Below are 13,617 nucleotides of genomic sequence, written 5' to 3' on the forward strand. Positions count from 1 at the left end.
CTGCCGGCCTGATCCAGCAGGCTCTTCTTCGGTTGTAGGAAAAAGAGACACAGACACTGAACCAGCTGAATCCTGGTTTATAAACCCTTGCAAGGAAGTTGGGGAGAAAACGCACTGTACAACCTTTTAAACTTTTGTTCAAAAAAAAAAAAAGGGGAAACAAAGTTTTTTTTTACAGAAGTAAAAAAACAAAAACAAAGCACCCCAATGCATGTCATTTTCCAACAAATAAAGTGAAAAAGCAGCATAAATATCATTTAAAATATATATAAATCAAAGGGGGGCGGGGTGGGCATTAAAAGCCATGTACCCTTTCGCCCCTCAAGAAAATTCACATTTTTTTTAAATTTTAATTTGACAACCAACACAAGGTTTTAAATAAATAAGGGAAGAGAGAGAGGCGAGAGAAAAAATATCAAGAGGCTTGAGAAGGGAAAATCGGTGTTAACACACACTTGAGAAGTGGGTGCCGGGCTCCTTCAGGATAAAAAGAGCAAGGTAATTTATTTGGGGGGGGAGAGGGCTATGTGCTTGTTGTACCGGGGGGGGGGGGGTCGGAAGAGAGGAAGGATCACCGGAGTCTTCTCTTAGGTGGGCATAACTGGGGGCGGTAAACAGAGTTGGTGCAGAAGGCTGAATAAAGCGGGGGGGGTGGGGAGGATGAAACCCATCTCTCTTCCAGGGAGGGGGGCAGCGGCTGGGTCAACCCCACCCCCTGCCCCCTTCATGCCACCCTCCCGAAATCTCCGATCCTGTCGCAATGCAGCCGTCGAAGAAAAACAGAGGGAGCCAATATCACCCCCCCCAAAAAAACCCCCACTTCCTATTCTTTCCCAATGAACAGACTCAACACTGCAGGTAGGGGGAAAGGGAGGGCGAGTTTGGAAGGGCGAGGGAGGAGAAAGATTAATTTTGCCGGTATAGAAAGCCCTGGGTGTTCCAGAAAGAGCCCCCGCACCCCAAAATCTGCGGAAGTCCTTTTGTGGCAACTAATTCCCCCACCCCGCTTACCCCAACCCCCCTTCCCCTCATGCTCTTAAATACAAGATTCAACACTCCCCAAACATCCTAAACCCCCCAAGTTTAGCTTGTCTCTGTGCAAAAAAAGGAAAAAATTGGGGAGGGGGGGTAGAAGAAGCAGCCATCAGTGGCCACAGGGGGGGGCGACGCCGTCCTCTGCCCCACTGAGAGAGGGGGGGGCAGTCTCTTGTGCCTGTCGATTGCCGTAGCCGTCGTCCCGTTCCCCCCCACCAGTCTGTGCGTAGCAGGGGGAGGGGGTCGGGAGTTTGTTTTTTGGCAACGGCCACTTCCCCCGCCGTTCTTCCCCGCCAAACGCCGCAGCGTCGTCATCGTAAGCGCTCCTGGCTGGGGGGGTGGTCCTCACTCCACGCGGACGAGGAGCCCGTAGAGGACGGTAGCACCTTTCTCCTTGGTGACCCACTCGATGTCCGCGCTGCTGAAGCGGGGGTCCAGGGGCTCGGAGGCCGCCAGCGACTGGGCGCAGACTTTGTAGGACCCGGGCCGGACGCACACCTGGAAGGCCACTTGGGCCGAGTGCCGCCGGTGGGACTTTGGGTCTTTGAATCTGCGGGAGAGAAGGCAGGCAGAATCAGGGGAGGGTCACCCGACCTCCTGAAATCCACAAATCGCTGATGGCCAGGCAACTTCCTATAAAGGAGGAGGGTCTACCACCTTCTAAGGTGAGGGGAAGTGTCGGCAGAGGGAGGGAGGGAGGGAGGGCACAGATGGGGGAGAAAATAAAACCCTGACATTTAAGAAATCAAATCGGAACCAGTGAAGGTCCTGTGTGAGTGCCTGGAGGATGGATGGGGGCTAATAGATTGGGGTTGAATCCTGACAAGACAGAAGTACTGTTCGTGGGGGACAGGAGGCGGGCAGGTGTGGAGGACTCCCTGGTTCTGAATGGGGTAACGCTGCCCCTGAAGGACCAGGTGCGCGGCCTGGGAGTCATTTTGGACTCACAGCTGTCCATGGAGGCGCAGGTCAATTCTGTGTCCAAGGCAGCTGTCTATCAGCTCCATCTGGTACACAGGATGAGACTCTCCCCGCCCGCAGAGTGTCTCTCCAGAGTGGTGCATGCTCTAGTTATCTCTCGCTTGGACTACTGCCATGCGCTCTACGTGGGGCTACCTTTGAAGGTGACCCGGAAACTACAACTAATCCAGAATGCGGCAGCTAGACTGGTGACTGGGAGCGGCCGCCGAGACCACATAACAGCGGTCCTGAAAGACCTACATTGGCTCCCAGGACATTTCCGAGCACAATTCAAAGTGTTGGTGCTGACCTTGAAAGCCCTAAACGGCCTCAAAGGCCCAGTATACCTGAAGGAGCGTCTCCACCCCCATCGTTCTGCCTGGACACTGAGGTCCAGCACCGAGGGCCTTTTGGCGGTTCCCTCGCTACGAGAAGCCAAGTTACAGGGAACCAGGCAGAGGGCCTTCTCGGTAGTGGCACCCGCCCTGTGGAACGCCCTCCCGTCAGATGTCAAAGAGAAAAACAACTACCAGACTTTTAGAAGACAGCTGAAGGCAGCCCTGTTTAGGGAAGCTTTTAATGTTTAATAGATGATTGTATTTTATTATTCTGTTGGAAGCCGCCCCAGCCAGATGGGCGGGGTATAAATAATAATAATAATTACTATTATTATTATTAGAAAGACCTTGCAGTGGTCATTCTGGTCCAGGGTCCCTACGGCTGAGGTCATAATTTGCCTTCCACCAGGTCTCCCGTTTATTCCCCAACTGAGAATTTAACGTAAGAGCGTTAAGAGGAGCTTGCCGGATGAGCCCAGTGGCCCAGCTAGTCCAGCCTCCGGTTCTCACAGTGGCCAATCAGGTGCCCATTAGGGTAAACCCGCAAGCAGGGGAGCCGCTCTCCCATCCTGAGGTTTCCAGAAATTGCCTCCTGACGGCTACCAGCCAGGATGGTTTTGCTCTGGCTACATAGTCAAGAGGCAGAGATGCTTCTGAATGCCAGTGGCTGGAAGCCGCAGGAGGAGAGAAAGCTCTTGTGCTCGGATCCTGCCTGCAGGTTTCCTGTAATGAGCATCTGGCTGGCCACTGTGATATAATAATAATCATAATAATTTATTATTTATACCCTGCCCACCTGGCTGGGTTTCCCCAGCCGCTCTGGGCGGCTCCCCACAGAATATTAATAACATGATTAAACATCGAACATTAAAGGCGTCCCTAAACAGGCCTGCCTTCAAATGTCTTCTAAAAGTCAGGTAGTTGTTTATTTCCTTGACATCTGATGGGAACAGATGGGCCACTGGCCTGATCCTATCAACTGTCTTCAAGTTACCAGGGGTTTTGAGGGGGGGGGCGAGTGTGTGGGGAGAGATCTCTAAACTCTTCGATTTTGAGAATCCATTTCCCTGCTTCTCAATCCAAAAACAGCATCACCTGGACGGTCTCCCTGCTTGCTCTCTCACGGTCTGCTTCCTTGAGATGGAGAGGAAAGAAGAAGCCTATTTCTCCCTCCCTCGCTTTTTTAAAATTCTGTTTACTGCTTCCACATGCTTCTCCTCCTGGTCGATTCCTCCTTACAACAACCCTGTGAGGTAGGCTAGGCAGAGAAAGGCAGTGACTGGGCCTCCCCCCCCCACACAAGGGGAGCTTCATGGCTGAGCTGGGGGAGCCGAACCCTTGTCCCCCCAGCTCCTAGGGTCATACACTCTCAACGCCAACGATTCTCAACCCTGCTGTTGTCGGACTACGGCTCCCATCCTCCCTAGCAGGCAAGACCAGCAGCCAGGGATGATGGGAGTTGTAGTCCCAAAACAGCGGGGCACCCGAGCTTGAGAAACGCTGCTCTAGCAGCCACTGTGCCACACTGGCGCCCCGCCTGCTCCACGCACACACACACACCGGGATACGTACTGCACTTTGGTGGCGAAAGGCTCCAGTCCGGCGTAGCGCAGCGTGGGAGACAGCAGGACGCGCTGCAGGTCCTCACGGCTGTGGGAGCTGTTCTCCTCGGGCTCGTGGTACCCCCCACTACCGCCCCCGCCACCCCCGCCCCCGCCTTGCGGGTCCGCCTTGACCGGGCGGCAGCTCAGGATCGACGTGCTTCCTGCGGAAAGGGAGGAGGAAGAGACGCAAGGTTGGGTCAGCCTCTCCTGATGGGCTTGGGGGGGGGGGGAAGCGACGATGTCGAGCGGGGGGGAGGGAACTGTCCTGTAGGGGACGGTGACAAAGGCATTGCAGAGGCAGGAGTTGGCATCCCCCCACCCCCAGCAAACACAACCTCCGCACCACCCCCTTACCTGGCACCAGCTCTCCTTGGTCCAGCATGCGCCGAACGGATCCGATGCTCGTCCCGTGATAGGCCATGTGCCATTTCTTACAGGTGTTTCCCACCTCCAACCGGGGATTTACCCTGCCGAGAAGACGGGAAAGGGTTACTTTGGGGTGGGGTGGGGTGGGGTGGGGGGGAACAAACCCACAGAAAAGGAGGAATGCAATAAGTGCGAAACCCTGTGAGAACAGGTGGACTATTGGCCTGATCCAGGAGGAATCTTCTGAAGTTTATATTGCCAGATGGAAGCAATTCTCTCCGTCTCACTTCAGCCTAGGGAGACCAACAGCTCTGTGGTTTGTGCTTCTAGGCAACTCCTTGTGTGCCCCCCCCCCTTTACTTTTTTTTTAAAAAAATTATGCTTTTCAGATTTATACATTTCACAAATTTTACAATCATTTCAACATTTCAAAACTTGACTTCCTTCCCCCTCTTTCTGCAGTTCCCCAAATCAGGCGTAGGCAAACTCGGCCCTCCAGATGTTTTGGGACCACAACTCTCTTAGAATTTTGAAGTGTCAGGCATAGCTCTAGTGGCTTTAGCCCAAACGTAGCAGAGTTTTCCTGCACAGCACAGAAGCTAGTTGAGGTGGAAATGACTAATCGGCTAGACGCAGAATAACTATTTACAGGATTTATTAAAAAAAAATAAAACCAGCAGAGTTTCTGCATACAAAGCAAAGCAAAATAAATCCTCTCTGTCTCTCTCTCTCCAACCATACGCAGCACTCCTACTCCTAACACCCAACAAGGAACAACTGTGCTAGTATTCCTAGATAACAGAGTTCAGTGCTGGTCGTTAACCAATCAGAGAGTAGTTTCCAGGCCAAGCAGACCTTGGCTTCCTGCCAAGAGTAAATTGACACTGCCTTGAGTTAATTGTGTGAAGCAAGAATCTGTAAGTTTCCCATGAGAACCAATTATCAGAAACTGAACAAACTCCCACCATCCCTAGCTAACAGGACCAGTGGTCAGGGATGATGGGAGTTGTAGTCTCAAAACATCTGGAGGGCCGAGTTTGCCTATGCCTGCCTTAAATTCATTTTTAGTATCTTCTGCATATCCAAATTAACTTAATTCGCTCACTTATTCATCTACTTCAAATATATACTCTTATAAAACTGCAGGTTATTACAATAATCCCGCCAGTGTTCTTATCTGTTTACAATTTATCTGTAAATACTCAATAAACCATTTCCATTCTTTTATAAAAAGTTTGTTGTCTTGATTTCTTAATCTCCCGGTAGGTTTCGCCATTTCTGCATATTCCACAAGTTTTTGCATACATTCTTCCTTTGCTGGGACTTCTGCTTCTTTCCATTTCGGGGCAAGTAACATTCCTGCCGCTGTAGTCGCATGCATGAATAGGTTTCTAAACAATTTAGGTAGTTCTGTCCCTATAATTCCCAAAAGAAAAGCTTCTGGCTTGTTTTTTTAAACAAAAGTGCTTTTAAAAATCCTTTCCAATTCATTATCTATCATTTCCCAGGAAGCTTTAACTTTGCTACAAGACCACCACATATGATAAAAAGAACCTTCTTTCTCTTTACATTTGCAACACTTGTTTGATTTAGATTTACAGTGGTCCCTTGGTTCTCAAACGCCTTGGTACTCAAACAACTTGGAACCTAAACACTGCAAACCTGGAAGTAAGTGTTCCGGTTTGCGGACTTTTTCCAGAAGCCGAACGTGCTCTGTTTTGAGTGCCACCCTTCCGTTTTGAATGTTACGCTGAGGTCTGTCTGTTTTTGCTATTTGTTTTGCGTTTTTGTGGCTCAATTTTTTGTGTTTGTGACTGTGTGGAACCCGGTTCAGCTACTGACTGATTGATTGTGTGATTGCAGTACATAGAATAGAATCATAGAATCATAGAGTTGGAAGAGACCACAAGGGCCATCCAGTCCAACCCCCCTGCCAAGCAGGAAACACCATCAAAGCATTCTTGACATATGCCTGTCAAGCCACTGCTTAAAGACCTCCAAAGAAGGAGACTCCACCGCACTCCTTGGCAGCAAATTCCACTGCCGAACAGCTCTTACTGTCAGGAAGTTCTTCCTAATGTTTAGGTGGAATCCTCTTTCTTGAAGTTTGAATCCATTGCTCCGTGGCTTATTGCTTTCATTTTATGGATCCGTGGTCTCGTTAAGATAGTAACATTCATGTTAAATGGCTGTTTTAGGGGTTGTCTGGAACGGATTAATCCGTTTTGTGTTACTTTCTATGGGAAAGCGTGCCTTGGTTTTGGAACGCTTTGGTTTTGGAAGGGACTTCCGGAACGGACTAAGTTTGAGAACCAAGGTAGCACTGTATACATTTTTGCCAATTTACTCGGCGTTAGGCCTCAGTACCTGAGGTTGAAACGGCACCACCCGAAAGGCAGAGCGTAGTCCCGGGGAGGCTCCCCCCGCTTGTAATAGGCCTCGTCGCCCCGGAGCTTGTGACACGACTCGCAGTAGCAGAGGCTGAACTTGGGGTCTTCCACGAAGTAGTCGTCTGGCGAAAGAGATTGGGGCAGGGCGGATGAGGCAGAAGCGGCGCAGGTCAGGAAAAAACAGGAGAGGGGGACCCAAAATATGCCCTGTGTGTTCTACCACGGCACACGAAAAAGAACCTTTGGCAAGGCTGTAGCGTTCGCATTTTGAAAAACTAATAAAGAGCAAGCTGTTTTAGTGCGGCAGCGCCTACACTTTGGAACTCCCTGCCTATTGACATCACTCAAAAGCAGTTGTGTTTACCCACTAGGTTAGAAACTTGTGCGAGGACTCAGCTACATTAGTAAAAAAAAACACAGTGTTTTGAGTGTGTTACAAACATGCAACAGCAGATGGCACTGGAGAGCAACTAAAAATAAAAAAATCTTTTGCGATTTTCCATAGCCCAGGGGTCCCCAGACTTACCGGGCTTTGGGCCGGTGCCCGCCGCGCCGACCGCGCGGCGGGCCGGAGGGCAGGGGAGTGCGCACGCAGCGGGCTGGAGGGCGGGGGAGTGCGCGCCCGTGCGCATGCGCACACGCTCGGGAAAAAATCGCTGAAAATCGCTTGTGCGCGTGCGTATGGGCCTCCCCCCGACCCGGAAGTGCATCGGAAATGACCTCTTCTGGGTCGGGAGAGGCCCATATGCATGCGCACAAAGGATTTTCGGCGTTTTTTTGCAGATTTTGAAGATCGCCGCCGCGCCGTAAGAGCGGGCAGCGGCGGGGGTCGTCACGGGCCGGATTGGGAGGCCAATTGGACCGCATCTGGCCCGGGGGCCGTAGTTTGGGGACCCCTGCCATAGCCGTTTCCACCCCCCCTTTTGTTTTAACAATTTAATTTCTGACTTATTTATCACGTGTTTCTCCTGTGTGTAGATCTACCCCAATCTGTTTTTAGTCCATTTTAATTTCAAAGGCCTTCAAATTATTGTTAATTTTGCTTAACAATAACCCGATTCTCAGGGTGGTTGTTGTTTTTACAACCAAGTGATTTCATGAAATGTCATGAAATAAGCAGGCCACATTTACATCGTGCATTTAAAACACTGTGATACCAGTCATGGCTTCTGCCCAAGGAATCCTGGGAAGTGTAGTTTGTTAAGGGTGCTGAGAGTTGTTGGGAGACCCCTCCTTCCCCCTCTCCTGGAGTGGTTTAACAATCAGCCCCTCTTCCCAGGGAACTCTGGGAACTGTAATTCTGTAAGGGTGCATTGTCCCTGGCAGGCCTGTCTGGAAGAGATGCCCCATTTTTAAAAAAGCAATTAACTGCAGTATTCAATTAGCGGTGTCTGATTTCCAAACCCTTCCTCTTTTTCTAAGAAAGCCTTCCCCAATCTTGTTTCTTCCAGATGTCTTGGACTACAACTCCCATCAGTCTGAGCCCCGCTGGCTGATGGGCTTTGTAGTCCAAAATGTCCGAAGGGAACTGGCTGGAGAAGGCTCTCTCCTAAACAGTTTAAAAAATAAAAAATAGCATAAATCTAATTTGTGCATGTTCCTACCGGTAGGACCAGCCAGCATGGAATAAATTATGCAAATCCATGCAAATGTGCCTAATTTTGCTCACCGGGCAGCAGCAGGAGGTCTTTGAAGCGGGCACAGAGGGCGTGGTATTCACAGGTCTTCATGGTGTTCAGGTCTACGGGGGGAGTCCAGCAGACGCTCTCCTTGATACCTGCAAATACAGGTGTTCAATACAGGTGAGCCAGACATCCACACCTCCAGGTGCTCTGTGTCACCTTTGGCTATCGGAACTTGCACCGCGAGCAGCAGCAAAGGTTGCAAAAACAAGGAAGCCCAGTCCTGGAAAGCGAAGGGGAGACGGGGGTGGGGGGGTTGTTTGCTCACCGTCCACCATGTCTGCCTTCTCCATGTCGCCCTGGTTGTGGGGGTCGGCTCCCTCCGCGCCCACGGCTGGAGTGTCGTTCGTCACGATGGTTACCTAGGAAGAAGGCAGGGCTTGAGAAGCAGGGAGGAGAAGGACAGAGATCTGGGCAACTGGTCTTCAGAAACATTACTGCCCCTGACTGTGGAGGCATTATTCTATCGTCCTTTACCCGGAGGTCTCAGGGCACTTCACAGAACAAAATCAAAACATGAAACCACAAAATATACCATCAAAATAAAAACAACAACCCAGTAATACCGCCCCCCCCCAAAAGCCCACCACATTCTAAAAGAGTGTTGGATGTAAATCAGATGAACCAAAGGCCTGGTTCAAAAGTAATGTTTTTGCCTGGCGCCTAAAGGTGTACAGTGGTACCTTGGGTTACGAACACGATCCATTCCGGGACGCAATTCGTAACCCGAAATGGTCATAACCCGAAGCGCCATTTTGCACATGCGCAAAGTGCCATTTCTGCGATTTTCGTGCTTTGCGCATGCACGCGTGGTGAAAATACTCCCGGGTTTGCGGAGTTCGTAACCCGAGGTACGACTGTATAATGAAGACACCACTGCAGAGAAGGCCCCGTTCTCGTGTTGCCACCCTCCGGACCATACCTGCCAAGTTGCTGTCAGAGAAATAAGGGACCGGGCCGGAAATAGCAGACCGGAAGTAGCGCTGCCGCCATTTTGGAACTGGGCGGAGCATGCTCAGAAGTGACTTTTGATGCTGCTTTGCCCAGTTCCAAAATGGCCACCGCGCCAGAAGTCGCACTGCAGCCATTTTGGAACTGGGCAAAGCAGCATCAAAAGTCGCTTCTGAGCATGTTCCGCCCAGTTCCAAAATGGCTGCCGCGCCAGAATAAACCGGGGGAAAACAAAAAAAATCTGTTTTTTCAGCTAGGAACAGCTGGAAAAAACAGGGATTTCCCGGGGAAAACGGGAGACTTGGCAGCTATGCTCCGGACTTCTCGAGGAGGCACACGAAGGAGGGCCTCAGAAGATGATCTCAGGGTCCGGGTAGGTTCCTATGGGAAGAGACGGTCCTTGAGGTATTGTGGTCCTGAGCCGTTTAAGGCTTTATAGGTCAAAACCAGCACTTTGAATTGGGCCCAGAAACCAATTGGTAGCCAGCGCAGACGGACCAGGATCGGTGCGAGATGCTCAAACCGCCTTGCTCCGGTGAGCAACCTGGCCGCTGAATTCTGCACCGGCTGAAGTTTCTGAACCGTCTTCATAGGTAGAACATGTAGCCACCCTGGCTAGGAGCCTTCGATAGCCCTGTCTTCCATTAATTTGTCCAATCCTCTTTTAAAGTCAGTAGGCTGTTGGCCCTCACTGCCTCCTGCGGGAGGGAGTTCCGTAGTTTAACTATGAGCTGCGCCGAGGAGGACTTTCTTTTCTCTGTCCCAAATCCATCCTCGGGGGGAAACCCAAACCGCTCTCACCTGCTCGCACTGCCCGTAGAGGTCGATGAGGACGTAGCAGGGGTTCAAGATGTCCTGCGCGGCCACCCCCTGGTCCATGCCGTTGACGTAGAGGTGGAGGCAGCTGCTCGAATCTACCAAAAGGCCCAGGACTGTCCCCTCGGGGCAGGTGTCCAAGTTGGGGCCGTAGTTCTCGCAGATCTGGAGCGGGAGGAGGAGGAGAAGACGGGTTTGGAGAGGGGGGGACTCAGCTCCACAAGGGTGGACAGTCTGCGCACATGGTCCATGAATAATAATAAATAAAAATAATGTATTATTTGTACCCCGCCCATCTGGCTGGGTTTCTCCAGCCACTCTGGGCAGCTTCCAACAGAATATTAAAATAGAATAATCTATTAAACATTAAAAGCTTCCCCAAACAGGGCTGCCTTCAGATGTCTTCTAAAAGTCTGGTAGTTGTTTATCTCTTTGACATCAGATGCAAGGGCGTTCCACAGGGCGGGTGCCACTACCAAGAAGGCCCTCCGCCTGGTTCCCTGCAACCTCACTTCTCGCAATGAAGGAACCGCCAGGAGGCCCTCGGCGCTGGACCTCAGTGACCGGGCAGAATGATGGGGGTGGAGACGCTCCTTCAGGTATACTGGACTGAGGCCGTTTAGGGCTTTCAAGGTCAGCACCAACACTTTGAATTGTGCTCGGAAATGTACTGACCAAACTTATGAACTCCACTGTGATGCATCAACAGCTAGACATCACAATATACTGATGATAGATCACCATGTCTGAAAGAAGGATGTAGCTGTGTAGAAGCACCGGCTGGCTTCACAGTTTCCCCCGCATTGCGATTTTTTGCATAGCACACTAGGGTGATGACTTTTTTTCCCCTCAAAAATTATTTCCTGTAGCACAAATGGATGAACTTTTGCCTATTAATGACTAAAATGAGGTATATTCCATTGAAATATTAAAAAAGGTCATGCACAAATCATTTTAAAATTTTTTGTATGCTGTTTTACCATTTCATAAAATTGTATTAACAATTCTATACAGTATATATTTCGTATCAAATTTGGACACACCACCACATTCCACAATGGGGAGTGTTCTCAGCAACATAGGGTATACAAATGTCACACCTGCGCAAGGTAAAAGCCCCTTTTTGGGACCTCAAATCTCAGCCAGCAGACCCTGCCGGGCATGCTGGGAAAAGAACCTACAGGAGAGGTAGCAAAACATCGTCCTCTAGCGGCGTCTATACTGTTACTGCAGCTAAAAAAAGCTTCCTTGTGTGTTTGATGACCCTATATAATGTTGTATATATGTGACTCTAAAGCTTGGGTTCAATTTTATATCTGCTTACAGCGACTTCAAAAATGGTAAAAAAACTGATAAATAAATTTTTTAAAATCATTTTGTGCGTGAGGTTTTTTTTTTAATCTTATCTCTTTGAAAGTAAGATTTTATCTAATCTTTAATGAAAGCTCATCAAATTATGATTCAGGGAAATGAGGTTGTAAAAAAGTCATCACCCTAATAGCACACACAAACACACACACACACACACATAAGGATTTGCAATATATTACCAGGTCAAAAAAATTTTTTAATTGGGCATACTAGACACAGATATAGCCAGAGAAAATAAGAAAATATTCCAACCTTTCCTTTGAGCCACACCTGCAAGGCTGAGAGGGGGGTCTTGTCCTCTGGGCAGCCCAGGAACTCCAGGCACAATGCCCCTGGAGGCGCACTCCATTGTCTCTCGAGACAGACAGGTGCCAACAATGGTTTGCTTTGATGCGATTGGATTGGGACACTTGGCTATTGGCCTGGGGGTGGATTATCAGCGCAACTTGAAGGCCTGCCCCCTGTGTCTTCATCTGGCAGGCGGGCTTAATCAATATATACCGTCTTATTGGTGGAGTCTCCTTCTTTGGAGGTCTTTAAGCAGAGGCTTGGCAGGCATATGTCAAGAATGCTTTGATGGTGTTTCCTGCTCGGCAGGGGGTTGGACTGGATGGCCCTTGTGGTCTCTTCCAACTCTATGATTCTATTATTTATTTTTCCTCAAAAAAACACACTATGGCTTATTTTCAGGGGATGTCTTTTTGATTATTATTAAGTATGGTACAGTTTAACCTAAAAGGTTAAACTGCCTATCACTATGGCTTATTTTCGGGGTATGGCTTGTATTCCTTGAATGCGAAAAAATCCTGCTATGGCTTATTTTATGGCTACGTCTTATTTTCGGAGAAACAGGGTATGTACAGTTGTACCTCCGCTTACGTATCCCTCTGCATATGCAATGATAGGGAAGTCTTGGATACCGCATAAGGGAAAAGGAGCAGTTTTTTTCTAAAACAATGTCAACACCATAAATAAATATATGATGGGGGGGGGAGCCACAGAATGTATTTGAAAGGAGCCCGGCCCACCGCCTCCCTCCCTCCCCTCACCTTCAGGGAGTTGTGGAAGACCGAATCGCGTTGCAGCAGCCAGGTGGAGCGCTTGAGGGAGCAGGCCGTGGCGGGGAAATTGAGCCGCTCGGGGGAACTGCCAATGACCCCCAGGGAGAGCGAAGACGTCCACTGCTGATTCAAGGAGTCTATCTGGAACTGAGGACAGACAGGGCAGGATGTGAGCCGAGAGGTTTTGCCACGGGGCAGGGGTAGAGACAGCATGCAAGAACACCCCCCCCTCCCGGCATGTGCCACAGTCTTAACATTGGTGCGACACCGCTTATTTATTTTTATTCATTCAATTTCCGTACAGCCCTCCAGCCGAGGACTGCGGGGCGGTTTAAAATATGAAAGCGCAAAAAATCCAGAGCATAGCAGCATACACAGTAACCCTCCCCATGGACCAGTGGTGTCCAAACTTTTTTCAAAGAAGTGAAGAGCCAAGGGCCGGACCAAAGTTGCTGACCTTTTTTTGAAGTTCTTGAGGGTTTTTTTAGGATTTTATCCCAGGAAATAAACTGCCCCAGGGGCCAGATTAAGCCCCCAAAACGGACCTAGGACATGCCTGCCGTAGGTAGGATTTATTTATCTGCTATATATTTGTTTAGGCAGGCTTAGGCAGTATGTGGACCGAGAACTCCCAGAAGTGCAAGCTGGATTTCGAAGGGGCAGAGGAACCAGAGACAAAATAGCAAACATGCGCTGGATTATGGAGAAAGCTAGAGAGTTCCAGAAAAACGTCTACTTCTGCTTCATTGACTATGCAAAAGCCTTTGACTGTGTCGACCACAGCAAACTATGGCAAGTTCTTAAAGAAATGGGAGTGCCTGATCACCTCATCTGTCTCCTGAGAAATCTCTATGTGGGACAAGAAGCTACAGTTAGAACTGGATATGGAACAACTGATTGGTTCAAAATTGGGAAAGGAGTACGACAAGGTTGTATATTGTCTCCCTGCTTATTTAACTTATATGCAGAATTCATCATGTGAAAGGCTGGACTGGATGAATCCCAAGCCGGAATTAAGATTGCCGGAAGAAATATCAACAACC

The 13,617-nt window shown here is 49.5% G+C and overlaps 1 protein-coding gene across 1 annotated transcript in view; it reads right to left on the reverse strand.

Moving 5' to 3' along the window:
* Window positions 1-1,029: 1,029 nt before the first annotated feature.
* NEURL4 (neuralized E3 ubiquitin protein ligase 4) overlaps window positions 1,030-13,617 on the reverse strand; it is a 62,434-nt gene continuing 49,846 nt past the window's right edge. Inside the window, exons 22-29 of the mRNA XM_060281922.1 lie at window positions 12,563-12,721; window positions 10,128-10,307; window positions 8,644-8,737; window positions 8,363-8,470; window positions 6,671-6,815; window positions 4,292-4,404; window positions 3,906-4,098; window positions 1,030-1,585 (exon numbers count right to left, since the gene is read on the reverse strand). Coding sequence (XP_060137905.1) covers window positions 1,381-1,585; window positions 3,906-4,098; window positions 4,292-4,404; window positions 6,671-6,815; window positions 8,363-8,470; window positions 8,644-8,737; window positions 10,128-10,307; window positions 12,563-12,721 — 1,197 coding nt within the window. The 3' untranslated portion in view covers window positions 1,030-1,380. The remainder of the gene's footprint in view (window positions 1,586-3,905; window positions 4,099-4,291; window positions 4,405-6,670; window positions 6,816-8,362; window positions 8,471-8,643; window positions 8,738-10,127; window positions 10,308-12,562; window positions 12,722-13,617) is intronic.

The sequence above is a fragment of the Zootoca vivipara genome, chromosome 13 (assembly GCF_963506605.1).
Source record: "Zootoca vivipara chromosome 13, rZooViv1.1, whole genome shotgun sequence".
Taxonomy (NCBI): Eukaryota; Metazoa; Chordata; class Lepidosauria; order Squamata; family Lacertidae; genus Zootoca; species Zootoca vivipara.